General features: G+C 38.3%; 1 protein-coding gene across 1 annotated transcript in view; it reads left to right on the top strand.

The window, feature by feature from the left end:
- Window positions 1-1,797: 1,797 nt before the first annotated feature.
- Window positions 1,798-18,464, top strand: part of LOC139123507 (DDB1- and CUL4-associated factor 1-like) — a 103,957-nt gene continuing 87,290 nt past the window's right edge. The window contains exons 1-8 of the mRNA XM_070689665.1: window positions 1,798-2,089; window positions 4,550-4,670; window positions 6,159-6,309; window positions 6,817-6,930; window positions 7,513-7,650; window positions 8,141-8,683; window positions 11,968-12,069; window positions 14,021-14,220. Of these exons, the coding sequence (XP_070545766.1) occupies window positions 4,567-4,670; window positions 6,159-6,309; window positions 6,817-6,930; window positions 7,513-7,650; window positions 8,141-8,683; window positions 11,968-12,069; window positions 14,021-14,220 (1,352 nt within the window). The 5' untranslated portion in view covers window positions 1,798-2,089; window positions 4,550-4,566. The remainder of the gene's footprint in view (window positions 2,090-4,549; window positions 4,671-6,158; window positions 6,310-6,816; window positions 6,931-7,512; window positions 7,651-8,140; window positions 8,684-11,967; window positions 12,070-14,020; window positions 14,221-18,464) is intronic.

Below are 18,464 nucleotides of genomic sequence, written 5' to 3'. Positions count from 1 at the left end.
AAACTATAGTGTTTGAAAACCATCAATCCAGCGACACAAATTGTATTGTATCAGTTCATGATAATTATCGAGATTTATCGAGAAAAATGATAAAAGAAAACAGATACAGTGAGCCGTTCGTCGGACTTTGCTTCGGACCAGCCAGTTTGGAGCTGCGTACAGATTCGTATTGTGCGCCATCAATTCAACGACGCGATTGGAGAAAGACAAACCTTGGTGGCATAGAGACAAAGTTCACAAATAAAAAATCGAAATTTTGCATTCCTTGCAAAGCGGTTTAATCGTCTTAGCAAATTGTAAAACACAAGAGCGCGGCCTGGCCCCGTCGAAAACATTTGTGATAAACCACACGTTTCCTCGTGGCATTTGTAACAAGAACTAACACCCCGACTAACCATGCACGTTACAATGACGTCGACGTGATTGTCAACATGTGAGGCATCTTGGTACAATTTAATTGTATGATAATATACCTATAAGAAGGATGATAAACATTTAATTTTGAGACAGGAATCATGTGAAAATTTGGTATGTCTCAATGACCATGGGGCGATATGCGAGACGACGGAATAATATGTGTGACGTCATTAAAAAAATCGCTTCAGGGAGTTTTCTGGACACTCAAATTTATACTCACTGCTACACAGTTCTTTTCTATAGACACCGCTCTGTGAACCACAAACAAGCACCAGAGAAAAAAACCCCCACCTAATTTAATGTGAAATATTTCTTCTATTGAAGGATCCTTTGTTATTTCTTTCTGGTTTAATTCTCAGCGATCTCTCCTTTGATCATTTTCGCGCTAAAATGTTATCACGTAGAACAACAGTTATATTGTTCAGGGGCATGCATACACTATTAAGAATTCAAATAAATAATAATAAAGGGTTCTTATATAGCGCTCATATCCACAAGTTCATGTGATCAGGCGCTTTACAATTATTATTACCCCTGGTCACTGGAACTAACCACTCAACTCCCTGGGAAGCAAACAACAGCTCACATGTGCAGCCAATAAGCGCAGCAGAGCTAAACGCACACATTACAACCTCTGTCCTACCAGGTACCCATCACTCCTGGGTGGGGAGAAGCAATGAGGAATAAAGTGCCTTGCTCAAGGACACAACACCACAGCCATGCCAGGGCTCGAACTCACCATCCTTCGATCGTGAGTCCACTGCTCTAGCCACTGGCCCATGATGCCTTTAATCTTTATTAAACGTTTGTTTTAGTGAAAAGAACCACTTTAATCATTTTATTGTACAACAATACATTTCAGAAAGTGCAATTTAGCAAAAATATTATTGCATAAAACACTGCAATGTATTTTACCTAAAGCTGATGGGGGAAACAAGTTAATGTTTGTAATATATTGCATGAGAGACAGCTTATCATCTGTACAACAACTTTTCTTTTTCATTTAAACTATCAGATATTGGATAGTTCAACTCCATTGATGAGAAAGAAAACTTTACGACTACTTAATACACTTCATTGCAGTGAAATTCATCCTCCTGAAGACTGAAGACTTCTAAAACTTACGAAATCTGCTTCAGGCGTTTATTAACGACACATACACAGTTTTTCCATTTTTAGGCAGTATTCAATGAATCAAAGCAAATTTTTAGTGTTCGCTTACCAAACCATTAAACTCTCAGTCTACATGGTAATCATATATTCTCCAGCTACGACCCTAGGTTTTTCTTTACGACCAGCAACTTTTCAACACAATAACCACATACAAATCCAAGAGATGTGCGCCCCCTATAGTTGATGAAAAAAGGTCAAGAGGTCAAAGGTTGTGCAATTGTGTCGAGTACGCCATGAACACATGCGGCATGTCGGCTAAAGCGTAAACAAAACTTGTACGTTTCAGTTTATCAATATTAGATCGCCACATCGCTCTAGAACGATAATTTGTGACTAGATGCTTTCTGTTGACACAACTAAATAGTGTCCTAAAGCTGAAATCATAGACAGGTCGTGTACCTTGGTTCACCATCGGTCGATGCATGGATGATCGTGTCGCAATATCACTCAACTCCATAGATGTCATATTGTGAAGGTATCATACAATTGTTTTTTCGAGGTAGGTAAATTTATACGTTACACATACACTCTTCGTACAGCGATATTAATCCAAAAACACTGTGAGGTCCAAAGTGACAAGAAAAATTTGGACTTAAGTCGAAACGACAGAAGTGGTCAGGTCTTCCAGAAAGTACAGATCAGGTAAGCGATAATCGTTCTCGGTGAACACAAACGGCTCCCTGAGGCCTGACGGCCACCATCGCGCTGTGCCTGTATCGCGGTAAAACTGCCTCATAAAGTTATCTTTCGAACGGTGATGCTCGTTCAGTGGTTTGTTTGATAAGGTCCGGCTAGTTTGTGTGGACAAATGTGCGCAGCAGTCTGACAATCAATTCCTTAAATTTCGTGTGAATGACTAGAGGGTGAAATGGGGAGGGTACACTGACTGATACTTTCAATCATGAGCAAGCTTGGGAAGATTTCCTTAACCTTTTCCCCAATTCCCAGTATATCGGTCACCTCACCTTTAAATGGCACTGTCTGGAAGTGACTGCAACTGGGTCAAGTCCCCCCCTCTCCTCCCCCTCATATTGTTTGATAGGATGACATCATTTGACTGAATTAGCCTAACCTAAACTGTTTTAGTAATATTACCCAATGGTTTAGAATCAATGAGAAAATTATCAAATCAAGAGCAATTGTTTGGTACATATGCCCTAGGCTCTCTGTATTCACCAACTTGACACTTCCCCTAACCCCGACCTTGACTCTAACCTCAGACAGTCTTGCTGCTTTTGTGTGTTAATGCCCTGATGGGTTTTAACCTGTTCACCCCGATTCCCTGTAAACAGTTCCACGATCACCATAGATAGCAATGGATATGGGTCAGACCATGATGGTCTGACCCATATCCATGGTGTGATCATTAAATTATTGACCCCATGACTCCCATGTAAACAATAGCAATGCACATAAGTATAGATTTGTTTATTTACCCCAAGCAGATTGTTAAGACATGTACAGTTAAAGCCCAAATAGCTGCTAATTTTATGCATTATTTTCATGATTTTATTTTCAAACCAGAGTTGGTTCATTTAAATGTACTTACTGAGGACGTGTATTGAAGTATTGCTGCTCACTGATTTGGACCATGCCCACACGTTTTAAGAGGTTTAATAATAAACGGGTGCCGCACCCATAAAATGGCGCCCTCACAGGACAATACAAAAAAACAGCATTTTCCTGCACATATACATCGTGATCATAACAGAAACAAGTATGATGTCATTTACTTCAATGCACAACACACGATGGCTAACATTTTGTTGTTGTAATCTTTATTTTCTCTGTCATATGATTAGTTTTTGAAAATTGTGGGAAATCTAAAATGACGTTAAAACCTTTGAATTTACATGCCACTCTCGACACTCATGGCAACGTTATACACTTTTTCAGTCTCTAATGGGTCTTATTCAAAGAAAACTGTTGGATAACTAAGGATACTTTGAGATCGGTTTATTAATCATTTGCAGCTATTGGGGCTTTAACGTTTACCTGTTTAACAACCTTAAGGTAGAATGCACCTTCGAACTCTCAAACTTATGCTTTTCTGATATAACGCTTTTAGGGGTTCAATTTAAAGCTCTTGGTGTAAGAAAACTTTTCAACATCTTAGTTTTTTGAAAATTTTTAATTTTATTATTCTCCATAGAGTTAACACAGGGATAGTGGCCATTTTGTTTCTCTAGTACCAAAATTTGCACGGTGACTCCTAATTTTTATTCTTGATTTTGAAAGAGAAATGTTAAAAAATTCCTAACCATTTCCTGCCATGTCCATATTTCACCACCAGGTCAAGATGGTTAAAATTAATGAAACACAAACATATTCCATATGGTGTATTTTAACATAATACTGTACATTTGAAAGCTGTTGAAAACATAAATACTGTAAACTTGATTTTTTTGGACAAAAGCTGCTATAACATACCAAGCCAAGTGGGTGGAGATACATCATTTTTTGGCTCAATACCGCTTTTTACTGACTTGGCTGATGGGGAAATGCTACAGTTATTACTGTCTGGCAGGAAAAGGGTTTAAAGAAAGTGTCAACAAAAGTTTATGTCTTTAACTTTTGAGGCACAAATTCCCTAAAACACTGTATCCTTCTGTATGTAATTCCAGTGCTGCAGAATGCTGTATATGCCCAACTTTTATCTGTAACTCTCTTAACCCTATTTCTCTGTGCAGAGATCTAACTTTGATATACAAACACTAAGCACTGGGTTAAACCATAGCGACAAAAGGGAAGGTAAATGCTAGACTGCCAGTTGACACTGAGTGTTAACTGCCTCTGGCAAATAGATCCTGAAGTAAGTGGACAAAATTACACCGTTAATGTTAACCCTTTCATCCCCATTTCCAAGTGTACTGGTCCACCCATCCATTGCTGTGAAAACTATTGGAGTGTACCAAAGTCTGTGGTGGGTGTTGATTCTTATTTCTGATCTCTTGAACAGTGTAGAAAGAGCAAACCATGGCTGCAGAAAGTGGGGATTCCGTGGCGGAGTTTGGGAAGTTGCTGGAACAGTGGGAAAGAGTGTATGGTAGTGCTGAGTCACCAATACAAATCCTTGATAAGTAAGTATGCTACAGTCCAAATACCCAGTATTCGTACTACAGTCCAAATACCCAGTATTCGTACTACAGTCCAAATACCCAGTATTCGTATTACAGTCCAAATACCCAGTATTCGTACTACAGTCCAAATACCCAGTATTCGTACTGCAGTCCAAATACCCAGTATTCGTACTACAGTCCAAATACCCAGTATTCGTACTGCAGTCCAAATACCCAGTATATATACTACAGTCCAAATACCCAGTATTCGTACTACAGTCCAAATACCCAGTATTCCTACTACAGTCCAATACCCAGCATTCCTACCATAGTCCAAATACCCAGCATTCCTACTATAGTCCAAATACCCAGCATTCCTACTACAGTTCAAATACCCAGCATTCCTACTGCATTCCAAATACCCAGCATTCCTACTGCAGTCCAAATACCCAGCATTCCTAATACAATCCAAATACCAAGCATTCCTACTACAGTCCAAATACCAGCATTCCTAATACAATCCAAATACCAAGCATTCCTATTACAGTCCAAATACCCAGCATTCCTACTATAGTCCAAATACCCAGTATTCGTACTACAGTCCAAATACCCAGTATTCGTACTACAGTCCAAATACCCAGTATTCGTACTACAGTCCAAATACCCAGTATTCGTACTACAGTCCAAATACCCAGTATTCGTACTACAGTCCAAATACCCAGTATTCGTACTACAGTCCAAATACCCAGTATTCGTACTGCAGTCCAAATACCCAGTATTCGTACTACAGTCCAAATACCCAGTATTCGTACTACAGTCCAAATACCCGCATTCCTACTACAGTCCAAAGACCCAGCATTTCTACTATAGTCCAAATACCCAGCATTCCTACTACAGTCCAAATACCCAGCATTCCTACTGCAGTCCAAATACCCAGCATTCCTACTACAGTCCAAATACCCAGCATTCCTACTACAGTCCCAATACCCAGCATTCCTACTATAGTCCAAATACCTGACATTCCTACTACAGTCCAAAACTCAGTATTTCTATCTTAGTAGTCTGTCCACATATACTGCAGCTTTTGATTATTGTTGCTATTTTTGTTTTCATCATCAACCACAGTATTGATCCACTCTTGGACACATGTTGAGATTACACAGTATTCAGCTGGTCAACTCAGCCTGTACATGTGTAAACTGCATTGTTATTGTAGGCAAGTGAATTCTGGTCTGGACTAGAATTCAAATGTAAACAATAACAGCGCATTTTACAGTCATAGACAATGTGGTTGACAAGCTGAAAAGTTATGCTTCAACAGACAGATTAACCTTTACATACATTTACTATATGTGGAACAGGGCCTATACAAAGATATATTCAGAAATTCCTTAATTGACTCAAAGACTTTGTGCAATATTGTTAGAGGATAAAATTTGCCAGAATAGTGTAAGAAGTCAAAAGACAACTTTGCTTTTTTGATTTGCATTCGGTGGTTTTCCCTTTCAGAATGTCAGAAATTGTCGAAAGAGAAACTGAAAACTTCCTGAAGAGTGATCCTGACCCCTTTGATGACAGACACCCAGCAAGAACTGACCCCTCCTGTGCACTGGGTCAACTGCTGAGGGTGCTCTTCAAGAACGACAGCTTCATGAACAGAGTGAGTCTTTTGATTGTTGCAGGGCAGAATGAAATTCACAAAGGTCGGGCTACCCATTTACAAGATTTTTGTCTTGAAAAACACGAGACATGTTACAGATTTAGTGATGAACACTCCTCTTTTTCCAATAAAGTTTATTTTTATAACTCAATGAAGTTGACTGAAAAGTAAAGGATTGACCCACATTTTAGATTATACTGTATTTCATTGTTTTTGTTCACTGAGGGCTGTATATCTGCTGGCGACACAGTTTTCTCTCAGGGATCAATGAGTGTCATCCTTTACACTTTTATGTTATAACAGCCAATACCTGAATTGAAAACAGAGAAAAAAATTCTTTGGTCCATTTTGGACAAGAGTAAAGAAAATTTAGCTAATCAATGACGTTGTATTCTGTGAAAACGACACATGACAGGTAATAATAATCATGACAATAAAGCAGACATCACAAGAAGCTTGACCCTTGACCCATGCATAATTTTGACTTATAACCTGTGACCTTTCCAGCTTATCAACAGTTATATTTTGACAAGCAGAGATGCGGAAGTGAACACTGCAGCATGTAGACTGTTGTTGGATATATTACCAGGACTGGAAACTTCCATTACCTATCAAGAAACTGTGAGTATCTATCATGCAATAAATTTATAAAAATTGGTTTGACAAAAGTGAGCTAAATGTTACAGACTTTTCAAGGTCACAGTTTTGTGTGTGAGAGAGAGAGAGAGAAGAGAGAGAGAGAGAGAGAGAGAGAGAGAGAGAGCTTTGTGAATTGTTTGGGTTTTGTAATGTATGACTACTAATCCATAATAAGATTTCAAAATCATACCTGATTCATTTAATTTAATAGTGGCAAATCTGTAAAATAATGGTTCAATTCTATGTTATTGTAATTATCTCATTGTCTTTTGGTATTTTCATTTTATTGGAATTTCATTTTATTTTCATTTTAGTGGAATAGAGCTGCATTTTATGGCTTGGGTTCCTCCCACTAGCCCTTAGAAATCCAGATGTTTACAATACAGAAACAGTCGTATAATAATGGCCTAGCTGTTATACTGTCAGTCCAATCAAATAGTAGTGATCTATTTATGTCGAGGTGTCTACTCATCCTCCCTAGTACTGGGGCAGATTAATTATATGAAAATCATAAATTGTTTTGTTAGTCTTAAATTTTTCTTCCATTTCTTTCCATCCAAACAGGAAGGTTTGATATTGCAGTTTTTCACCTGGGCTAGGGATGCTCAGGAACCCCTCAGGTCCTATTCAACAGGTCTCCTGGCCAGTGCCATGGAGATACAAGAAATAGCTGGAAATTACAGGGAAGAAAATGCTGTGCTGGTGAGTTGACCAAACAAACTATAGAATCTTTCAGTAATTAGATGTTTAAAATATTTTTTCTTGATTTCTGGCAGGAATATTCAATATAAGTATATATGCTGATGCATTTTTATATGATGTGTAATTTGCAGTTTTATGTGACAAGTTTATTTAACAAAGTAAACATGGTAACATATCATGCCATGACTATCATCATGTGACTTTGTTTGACCAATCAGATATCAGAATGTGAAGAAGCATTTTTGTTGCTCAGTCAGATTCCAGTTTGCAAAAATAACAATTTTGATGCCCAATCAGATTTCAGAGTGTGCAATAATTATTTTTTTGCCCAGTCAGATTTCAAAATGTAACATTACATTTGTTGACCAATCAGATTTCAGAATTAGAAGTGACAGTCTTGCTGCCCTATCAGCTTTCAGAGTGCAAAGTGGCGATTTCATAGACTGATAGATTACAGGATACAATGAACCAAGTGATCTTCTTCCTACAGGTGCCAATCATGTTGCAGCGCCTCAAGGAATTGAAAGCGGCATCTGCTATCTCAACTCCTGACAATGGAAGTACAGATTCAAAGTCTGAGACTGAGGACAGGCCTTTCAGCTGCTTTGGCTCGGTCGACAATCCTGCCCCTGGTCTCGCAACAGAACGAACAAACGAGGAGGCAAACTCTGTCCAAGAGGACGCTGTTGCTTCAACCAGCCAGGGTAGTGAAACACCCACTGTTAATGATATCAAAAGCGGCATTTTATCACACCAAACCAAAACTAAATCTCCTAAACCAAAGAAACAGAAATCCTCAGACCCACGAAAGGGTAAAAGTTCAAAGGTCAAGTCAAAAAGAAAGGTCAGCCAGGGTCATCTCCCCATAGTGCCGCACCGGGAAAGGTGGAGTTTTGATGGCGACTGGAGTAACAGCAGCTGGGATATGCTGGCGCCGTATTTGATCGGAACACACTGCATGCATCCTATGACCCCTGTGATGGAACAGAGGCTGATTATCCAGTACTTGACACCGTTGGGAGAATATCAAGAGGTAATCAGCAGAATCATCCATTCTGTTTGCACTTTCTTTAAACTTGTGGCACACTTTAAGATCACTTGGCCAGTTTCTCCTCACAAGTATCAATTAGAACTCATCTGAGGGTGCCTTTGATGATGACTTAATACAAACATACCCCTTAAGATCATGCTAATTTGTACCACAGTGTAGTAATGGACAAGTATTTTTTGTTCCGCCAATGGGGCAACCCTCTTTGGTACACCCCTGTTGTTGGCCCCACAGGGAAAAGCATTATCATCAGGACTTGTGAATTCATGCCCTTCAGGAAGTGTGAATTTTGCACTTTTCCCAGTGGTTGATTCAGTAATTTTGGCTTTGAGATGACAGGGTCAAGGGTAGATGTTAAACAGTATACACATATTGACTGGTCATGAGGGCAACAACATACGTCTGTACCGCGAGGGACTGTGAGTCACCCGAAAAAACAGACTGTTTCCCGAGGCCGTAGGCCGAGGGAAACAGTCTGTTTTTTGGGGTGACTCACAGGCCCGAGGGGTTAAAGACGCATGCTGTTGCCCTCATGGCCAGTCAATATGTGTTTTATAACACACCTCATCCGTAGCCATGCATAAGAACGTACTATACACAAAACTTGTCGCATGAATGAGGTAATATGTTGAAGTGGCAAAAGTTTTTCCGACAGGGTCACAATACTTCTGCAAAATGTTCAATGCACCTTTGATTATCGTTTTCATTCGTTTCGAGTCCTTGTTGGAAACCAGAGCATTCAGTTCTTCTTCAGAAAGTAGGATAAACTGAGAAATTTCCGGACTATCGTTTAGCTCGGCCGCAGATGAAATCTTTGTTTACATTCAAGTTCGCACATGCGCCAATGTTTTTTTGACGTCAGCGGGCATCATTTTTCGGAACTGATGCCTGGCAGGCAACAGTTCCAACAAATGATGCCTGATGACGTTGTTTACGTGAATCAGCACAAAAAGAACGCATCCCACGTGACTATCAATTGGTGAATTAGAACACTGACTGTGGATGAGGTGTGTTATTAGTCCCCACGGACACCGTCCGGGGTACTTATAGGTTTGGTCATATCCGTGCGTGCGTGCGTGCGTGTGTCCGTGCGTGCGTCCGTCTCTGCGTTTGTCTGTCCGTCCGTTCACGCAGATATCTCAGAGATGCCCTAGTCAATTTCTTTCAAACTTTGCACAAGGATAGTACCCTACCCCATACAGATGCACGTCGATTTGTTTCACAATGCGATCAAATTTGGCCGTGTTAGAGGACTTTTTAGTTTTCACCTCCATAGACTCCCATGTATAAGGCAGTGTCCATAGACTCCCATGTATAAGGCAGTCCATAGACTCCCATGTATAAGGCAGTCCATAGACTCCCACGTATAAGGCAGTCCATAGACTCCCATGTATAAGGCAGTCCATAGACTCCCATGTATAAGGCAGTCAATAGACTCCCATGTATAAGGCCGAGAAAAATAAAAATTTAGTTTCTCACGTATTCATATTGCAAAAAGGATGCAGTGACACAGTTTTCAGTCTCAACGGATGAAGTCCTGGGGGCTAATAGATTGGGTCATGTCCGTCCACGGACATGACCCAATCTTTGACCTCAAATATACATATTGTCCATAACTCAGTAACCACAAGTGCTACACCCTTCATATATGGTATGATGGGACACCTTATGACGCCACATATTGTACCTCATTAGTTATGTGCATATCTAATTTTGAGCAAGTCAATAGAGCTAGAGGTCTGATTTTTTGTATATAGGGATAACTTAGCAATACAATTATTGTGACAAATGTCACATGACCTCGATGACCTTTGACCTCAAATATACATATTTGTCCATAACTCAGTAACCACAAGTGCTACACCCTTCATATATGGTATGATGGGAGACCTTATGATGCTTCATACTGTACCTCATTAATTATGCATATATCTAATTCTGAGCAAACCCATAGAGCTGGATGTCTGTCATACATATGCACATAGATTTGTTCTGTGATAGGATCCAATAAGGCCGCCATGTGATCATTTTATTATGATTCTTTCATGTCCTGAACTACAGCTCAGACATGTATCAAGCAAATTTATTCAAAAGTATTTTATCACAGACCTAATGAAGAGGCCTCTATCCTCTCTGAGGACCTGTAATCAAAGTACCCATTAACAAGTGGGGACTGTGTCATCAACGATGACTTGTAATATTATATGAAGCCTTTCAGGAGATGTGCTCTGTTTATGAAGTACAAGCTATTTATCAACTCCCTGATGGTTGTTGAGATACCAGGTATTTGGCTCATCAATACTGACAAAAATTTACCATGTGTACCATAAAATGATATGTTGCCAGTTAAAAGGCCAGAAGTTGTAACTTTGGATGATTTTTAACGGGACAGGGTGGGGGTTTGCCAGTAACAATTTACAGTTTACAATTACCAAGGTGAATTTTTTAGCATTTTTAATTTTCGATAAATTTGCAGATCAAATTATCTTCCACAAGTTCCATATGACTTGATATGTCATATCTGTTCAATGCCCATCAACACTCTGAATAAGGGTGTATGTAAACTATCAACAACTGTTTTAGCCCTAATGCTTTTCATATATTCTCAGATTTCATGGGTTTAAAACAAGATTTCCCCACAAAATTCAACTTCAGCAGGCATAAAAAATTGAAGTTTAAAACCTCAACAGTGAAAAGTTTGATGGCTGTGACAGTAGCAGAAGAAAGGCCTTGAGGAACAATAATTTATTGTGCACGAAATATTTGATTTTACATGAGGATGCAGTCCAGGGCAATATCCAATGTACTCTTCACTTTGCCATTTCTATTCATATGCAAAAATAAATATTTGTCCTCATGCATATGCAAATATAAAAAAATTTGCCGGCAGATTTACGTCATGATTTTGGAAATAACACAAGCAAACACTGAATGAAAACTCAATAATACTTACTGTATTTGCATGTATTATTGCCTGTATTTTAGCTGAAGAGTGCATATACAGATGAATACAGTCAATAATCCATTGCGTTTATTCAGCAAGCCTGTATTTGTGTGGATTCATATGAATTAATGTGTATTATTCTATAATACAGTCAACTCATTAGTAATGATACAGATACATTGTATCGGTGACTGTCAATGTTGAACAGCTGTATTAGCATATCACCTGACTTCATTTTAACCAATCATGGTGAGAGATATTTCTATCTCAGCCTGATTGCTGAACCGCTGTTTACATGTCTGATGTCTTGTTTTTTCATAAACAGCTGCTAGCCACAGTGTTGCAGTTAGGGGCCATGGATTTGGTGTTGCACTACATCGACCTCAGGAAGACATGTGATGTCAGACTGACCTTTGAGGGTCTGAAGGTAAATTTACCATGATTCTCTCATATCACGGTAGAATGTGCCACTGGGGTGGATATTGTGACTCACAAATTTTACAATTCTTTTCTAATCTACTACATGTGGGGGTTCATTTTAAAGCTCTTGGGATGATAAAAATTTTCACTAATTTTGTTTTTTTGAAAATCAAAAATTTTATTTTTCTTTCTTAGAGTTAACACAGAGGTTGATTGTTTTGAATTTCAAAGCTCTGTAAATGTTAGGTAACTTGTTTCTGTTGTTCCTAACTTTGCATGGTGACCCCTGATTTTCGTTCTTGCTTTGGTAAGAGAATGATTAGAAGTTTCCTTGAGGAAAGTTTGAGCAAAAGTTTGAGTCTTTCACCATCGAGGCACATACTACCATACCATATGCTGGTTTTTTGCCAAAGTGTAGGTATGGAAGACAGGTACGGTTATTTTTGTAGCTCCACAGTTCATATTCGTATTACAAATTGGCACATTTATCAGGGAAAGGTATGGCAGCTAATTCATGTGCTAACTGCCTCACAACACCGTTATGATGTCATTGTTCTTAGCATCTACTCTATAACATGTAATTTATTATAGAAGGTCTTGAAAAGTGCACGCTTTACGGGAAGTGCAGGCCAATGAAAATGAAAAGAAAAAAAGAATTAATCCCATGGGCGTAGACGGCGCACCATGCAATGAGCATTTTGTAGCTGACATACTTTTTTCATGGGGTTTTGTCCTAGCAGTTTCACCTGTTGCTTCTCTGCAATATGACTCTGTTCCATACATTGTGAGTTTGAACCAGATTGAAATTTAAAAATTTTCATGAAGTAGGAAATATTTTGTTATCGATACTCTTCTGGTTGTCTGGAGATTTTATCAAGAGACTTCAGTGTATCTCATTGTGACTTATCTTTTCTATTCAGGTACCTGTTCTGTCAAATGTACATGCTTTAGAAAATGAACTTGTCCTGTAAAAATTTATCCAGGTTTAATGCTCCTTGAATGTACCAGATTTTTAAGTCTCACCTTTACAAACTTTAAAATAAAAAGTCTAGTTTACTGTAGAGGGCGCACTACCTGGATAGTTGTTCAAATCTCTGTGTATCAAACCTATTGATTCCAATGTTCATACATACCATGGACGTTGCAAGGAATATTTCAGGCATTTGCCATACAAACAGTCTTTTTTGACTCCAAAATACCGGTATCCTGGACAAATTGCTGTGAAACTCTTGTAATCTGCCGCAGCTTGCTTTTTACAGTATATCCATGCTGGAAGAGGCAGTTTTTGTAAATTTTGGTTATCAAGACAAGATCTGTGTCATGTTTTTACCAATCTGACAAATCCATTTTCAATTGCACCAGTAGCTCTAATCATAATCGTATCATCACCATTATTGTACATTTAGCATTTAATTCAATAGGCCACTGATGACTGAAATCTGGATGAATTCACCTATTTTTTGCATCCATTATTATTATGGGACTGTTTTGCTGCTATTTGGTAACTTTTCTGTGTCTTTTCTTTTTTCACCGAAACCCCCCTCCCCCACCCCCCAACACTCACTTCTCAGCTTGTCAACACAGTCTATGTACATGTAAAATGCAGTGTTATTGTTTACATTGAATTCTAGTCCAGACCAGAATCCACATGTCAACAATAACAATGCAGTCTACACATGTAGGGGCTGAGTTGACAAGCTGGATACTGTGTATATCAACATGCTTTGGGGGAGTAGAACAAACACTGTAAAAATAGTGAAAAAAAAATCAAAAGTCAAAGCCGTCGGCCCTTTGATGACAGTATCATAAACGTCATCATTCAAAATTAGCCAAACTAAATGTAAAATTTCCTCTCACATTTTGAGGAGTTTTTTGCATATTGTTGGTAATGACAGTATCATATATGACATTGTTTGAATTTTGCCAAACTGAAACAAAAATTTTCTTTCATTTTTCAGTACCTGGGAGCTCTACTTTGTCACAAGAAGTTTGCAGCAGAGTTTGTGAATGGCGGAGGGTTACAGAAACTGCTCGAAGTGCACAGACCATCCATGGCAGCTACGGGCGTATCCATGTGCCTGTATTACTTGGCTTACAATGAGGACACTATGGAGCGGATTTGTCTTCTACCAAGCCCTGTTTTAAATCAGCTTATAAGGTATGATTGTGTGTTCTATTTCTCCTTTACCATAGGGCTGTGTGGTTATAATTGATCATTTTGGCTCTCATTCAAGTTGTGTCTGTCGCATGTCTCTCTGTCTGTTTGTCAGTCTGTCTGTCTTTCAGCCTGTCTGTCCATCTGTATGTATGTATGTATGTATGTATGTATGTACCCGTATATATGTATGTATGTATGTATGTATGCATGTATGTATGTGTATGAATGTATGTCTGTATGTCTGTTTGTCTGTATGTCTTTATGTATGTATGCATGTGTGTGTGTGTGTGTGTGTGTGTGTGTGTGTGTGTGGCTTTGTATCTGCCTGTGTATCTGGCTGTGTATCTGTGTGTTTGGCCATAGTCAGTCTATATATAGTTATACCCGGTACAATGCAAGATCCGAGGTACATGAATATTCCACATTAATTAAGGGTCATTAGCATATAATTTTTATACCCAAACAATGCTCATTAATGTAATCTGCATATTTTAATATCATTATACCTGGCATCTTGCACTAATAGTATGTAATAGATAGGCATGTATCAGTATGCCCTCTTTGTAACTCTTTTAGTCGTTTTAGGAGTTATAAAAATTTCAATTTCCACTCGTAACCCTGTCACCCCCATTTCCAAGTACAATGGTCCACATTGCCCATAGTAAACAATAGAGATAGTCCTCACCATTTTAATGAAGTGGTCATAGCAGAGGAAAACACAAACTTTTGGTTTTCAAAGGTCACACAGTATGAAAAAGTGACCAACTTTATCAGTGCACACTATGTGTTGGTGTTCAGCGGGGTCGTGCTTTCCTTGGACCAAATTCTTTGCCTGTACCAGTATATCTATCTGAATAAACCCCCTGCCTGCCAAACAGTATCACTTCCCCATCTGTATGTCAGTCATTTAAAGCCAAGCCTATAGGTTTTTTGCCAACTTGACATGGTATGTCGAAGCAGGTTTGGTGAAAGAAATTCATATTTACAGTATCTAGGTATACATGGGCCTTAAAATGTTCAAGTTTTTGTTGAAATGCAACGTATGGGACCTTTTATGCTCCTCTGGTTTAAACCAACTTGACCTGGTGGTGACATATAAACTCTGCAGGGTAAGGCAGATATGAAGAACATAATATTGGTTATGTTTATTTCATCGTTCTGTTTAATTCTTGTTGAGAGTAGTTGAAAACATTTGATTTGCACCAATTCTAGGAAAATAGTACAACGGTGAAATTTTGACAAAGAAAAATCTACGATTATGCAGTGTTATGAAAAATATTGAACATGAACCTTAAAAAGATATAATTTTATTTGTTGTGTGTCAGGCTACATTAGGCCTGTGTAAGTATATTCTTGGTTTTGCTCATTCAAATTCTGAAAGGTATCCATGTAGTGGTTAAAAAACTGCCAGAAATTTAACACAAATGAATATGCCATGATGTGATGGTTTCTCATACCACCTGCTCATTCCAGCCCTGTGGACGATGCAATTTTACTTGACCACATTGTTCAATGGTTGTAATATGAATGCTGTATAAAGGAAGTATTTTTTTGCAAAGTAAAAGGCATGGCTTTGTTTGGCCTCAGAATATCGTCAACAATTGAGAATACTGCAAGAAAAATCTTTTTTTTCTAGAAAAACCTGAAAACCTATGTGCAATAAACACAAAATGAAGAAGTTATCCTGGCATAAATTTAAAAACAAAGTTGAAAGTTAATTCTGTAAACAGTATTAAGTTCTGGTATTGTATGTAATGGATGTAGACTCTCTCACAGCCCCTTTCTGTCTACACACTGGTGTGGCCTGGCTCATCACAAGCCGGCCTAGCCAGCTCAGCTAGCAAAGTTAGCTAGGCTGGCTGTACCGGCTGTTTGAGTAGCCATTGAGCGGCTGTGAGAGAGTCCTGTGATGTATGGCAAAGTGAAAATGATTCTGCACATTTGACAGCAAAGAATTCCATTCAATTGCAAATATTAACCTGTTCACCCCAATTCCTGGTCGACAGGTCCACAATCACCATTGATAACAATTGGTTTAGGCCAAACCATGATGATAAAAGGGTTCAACAATAACACAAGACTGTTTAATGTCTGAGTGAATCTTCTTTACAAACAGATGTTGGGAAATATTTTCAGTTTATCAGAAAGAAGTCTTTGGAAGTCTTTTGTTACCGAAGTGCGTTCATGCCAATTTTGTAAGAAAAAAATCATGTATATACAAGATTTAGTTTTTGTTATTATAAGAATTGAAAACTCAAAATTACACAAGAATTAAAAATTCATAATTACAAGAATGAAATTCTGCAAATTGGAAACTCATCAGTAAGAGATTTTAAAATTGGTTTTCCTTACAAATGTGGCACAAATACATTGGTGTACCTTGTCTCTATTTTCAAAGAACTAGGTCTTCTTGATATCTTCAAATTGTATAAACTTGGTATAGGAAATTTCATCTTTGATCTGTACAATTATAATCTTCCCCATCATATTAGTGACTATTTCAATATGGTCGACCATGGCCGACATACAAGGTTTAAACTTCAGCAAAACTTAGCTATTCCGAAGATATACACAGATGCCGGTAAATTTGCGATTAATTATTCAGGCGCTAAACTGTGGAATAGTTTACCCGTTCACATGAAATCATTCACATCACAACACCTGTTTAAAAAAGCGTTAAAACAACACCTCATCGATGAATCGTAAAGTAGTCACTGTCATGTAAATTCTTACATTTTAAGCTTGTTGTATTTACTGGATTTTTTTTTCTTTCTAGCCCTTTTAACAGTGATGCACATGTAATTTGAGGTGGGGCCAAACCAGATTAGCGAAAAGCTATTTTTGGCTCCTAAATTGCCTTTCCTTTCCTTTTTCAGTAATATGTAAAACGTTTATAGTAGTTGTTATTTCTTTATGGCAATAAATGAAAATGAAATGAAAAAAAATGTATGGCATTGTTGATGATAAGAAGAAGCTTGAATCCATACTAACATGGGGAAATACTTATTTTTATAATGACACAGGCAACAAATGATGCAGTACTCAGCAAAACTTATCCATGTTTAGCTTTCAATTGAAAAAACACTAAAAATTCCAAGTGTTCCTTATCTTTGAATTTGACTGATTTAAATCAACACAACACAGTCTGGTACAATTTATTGTGATGTTATCACTGTACAAACACTTTGATGCAGTGGTTCCAGGCATCAGTTACAACCACCCTGCAAGGTACATCATCTGTCAGTGCTATACCAATGGGCCAGTCCAGCCCATCACTATCACTATCAATACGACAAACAAACTTACCACTACTCTCAAACTTCAGTACACTTCTAGGGATCACAGTAGTAACATAGACATATTTATCATTTTCAATTGCTATTCCCGTTGGGTATCTCATCTTACCATCCCCACTCTGACAATCAAAGGAATACAAATACTGGTCATGTGCATTGAATACCTGGATACGCCTGTTGCTGTAGTCTGCTACAAATACTATTCCAGTAGTTGCTATGACTACACTCCAGGGACTATTGAATTGCCCTTGACCTTGACCCTCTGACCCAAATGACTTAAGGTATTTGCCATGTTGTGTATAAACCCTGACACAATTCCCACCATCATCTGTCACATAGACATTGCCATTTACAGGACTAATCCCAACACAATATGGATTTTTCAACATGTTTTGTCCAAAGTATCTGATGACATGTCCATTCTCATCACTGACAACAACTTGCTTATTGTTATGATCTAAACTATAGTATGTATTATCACTTGATATAGCTATATCCTTTGGACTGAAAGGGTTCTTAAACTGTTTGAATTTCAAAATTTTCTTAAATGTTCCCTCTCTTGTGGTTATCTGTAACCTATTATTGTCTCTGTCAGAAGTGACAATGTCTCTGTCTTTGTTTATGGCCACACCATAGGGATTGTTGTACTGTCCCTCAGCACTTCCTTCACTGCCAATTGTCTTCACCAATCCTTTGATGACAGGTATGATGACAGGACAGCCTGGTATTGGTTGATCTCCTATTGTCATGGTAACTTGATATTTTCCATCCAATTGTCCAGCCACTGTAACTCTGTGTGTACCATCTCTATTATCAGCTACATTGATGTCTTCCCATGATGCATCAGGTTTTCTTATCTTGGCTTTCACTTGATGTTTTGGGATGACTTGTTTTCCTGTGGAATCTCTGGTTGTGATCAGTAGGTCTGCAGAGTCACCTTTCAGGAGT

Source organism: Ptychodera flava (genome assembly GCF_041260155.1).
Source record: "Ptychodera flava strain L36383 chromosome 23 unlocalized genomic scaffold, AS_Pfla_20210202 Scaffold_23__1_contigs__length_28996876_pilon, whole genome shotgun sequence".
NCBI classification, from domain to species: Eukaryota; Metazoa; Hemichordata; class Enteropneusta; family Ptychoderidae; genus Ptychodera; species Ptychodera flava.
The sequence above is the reverse complement of the archived record's forward strand: the minus strand, read 5'-3'. Positions and strand labels throughout refer to the sequence as shown.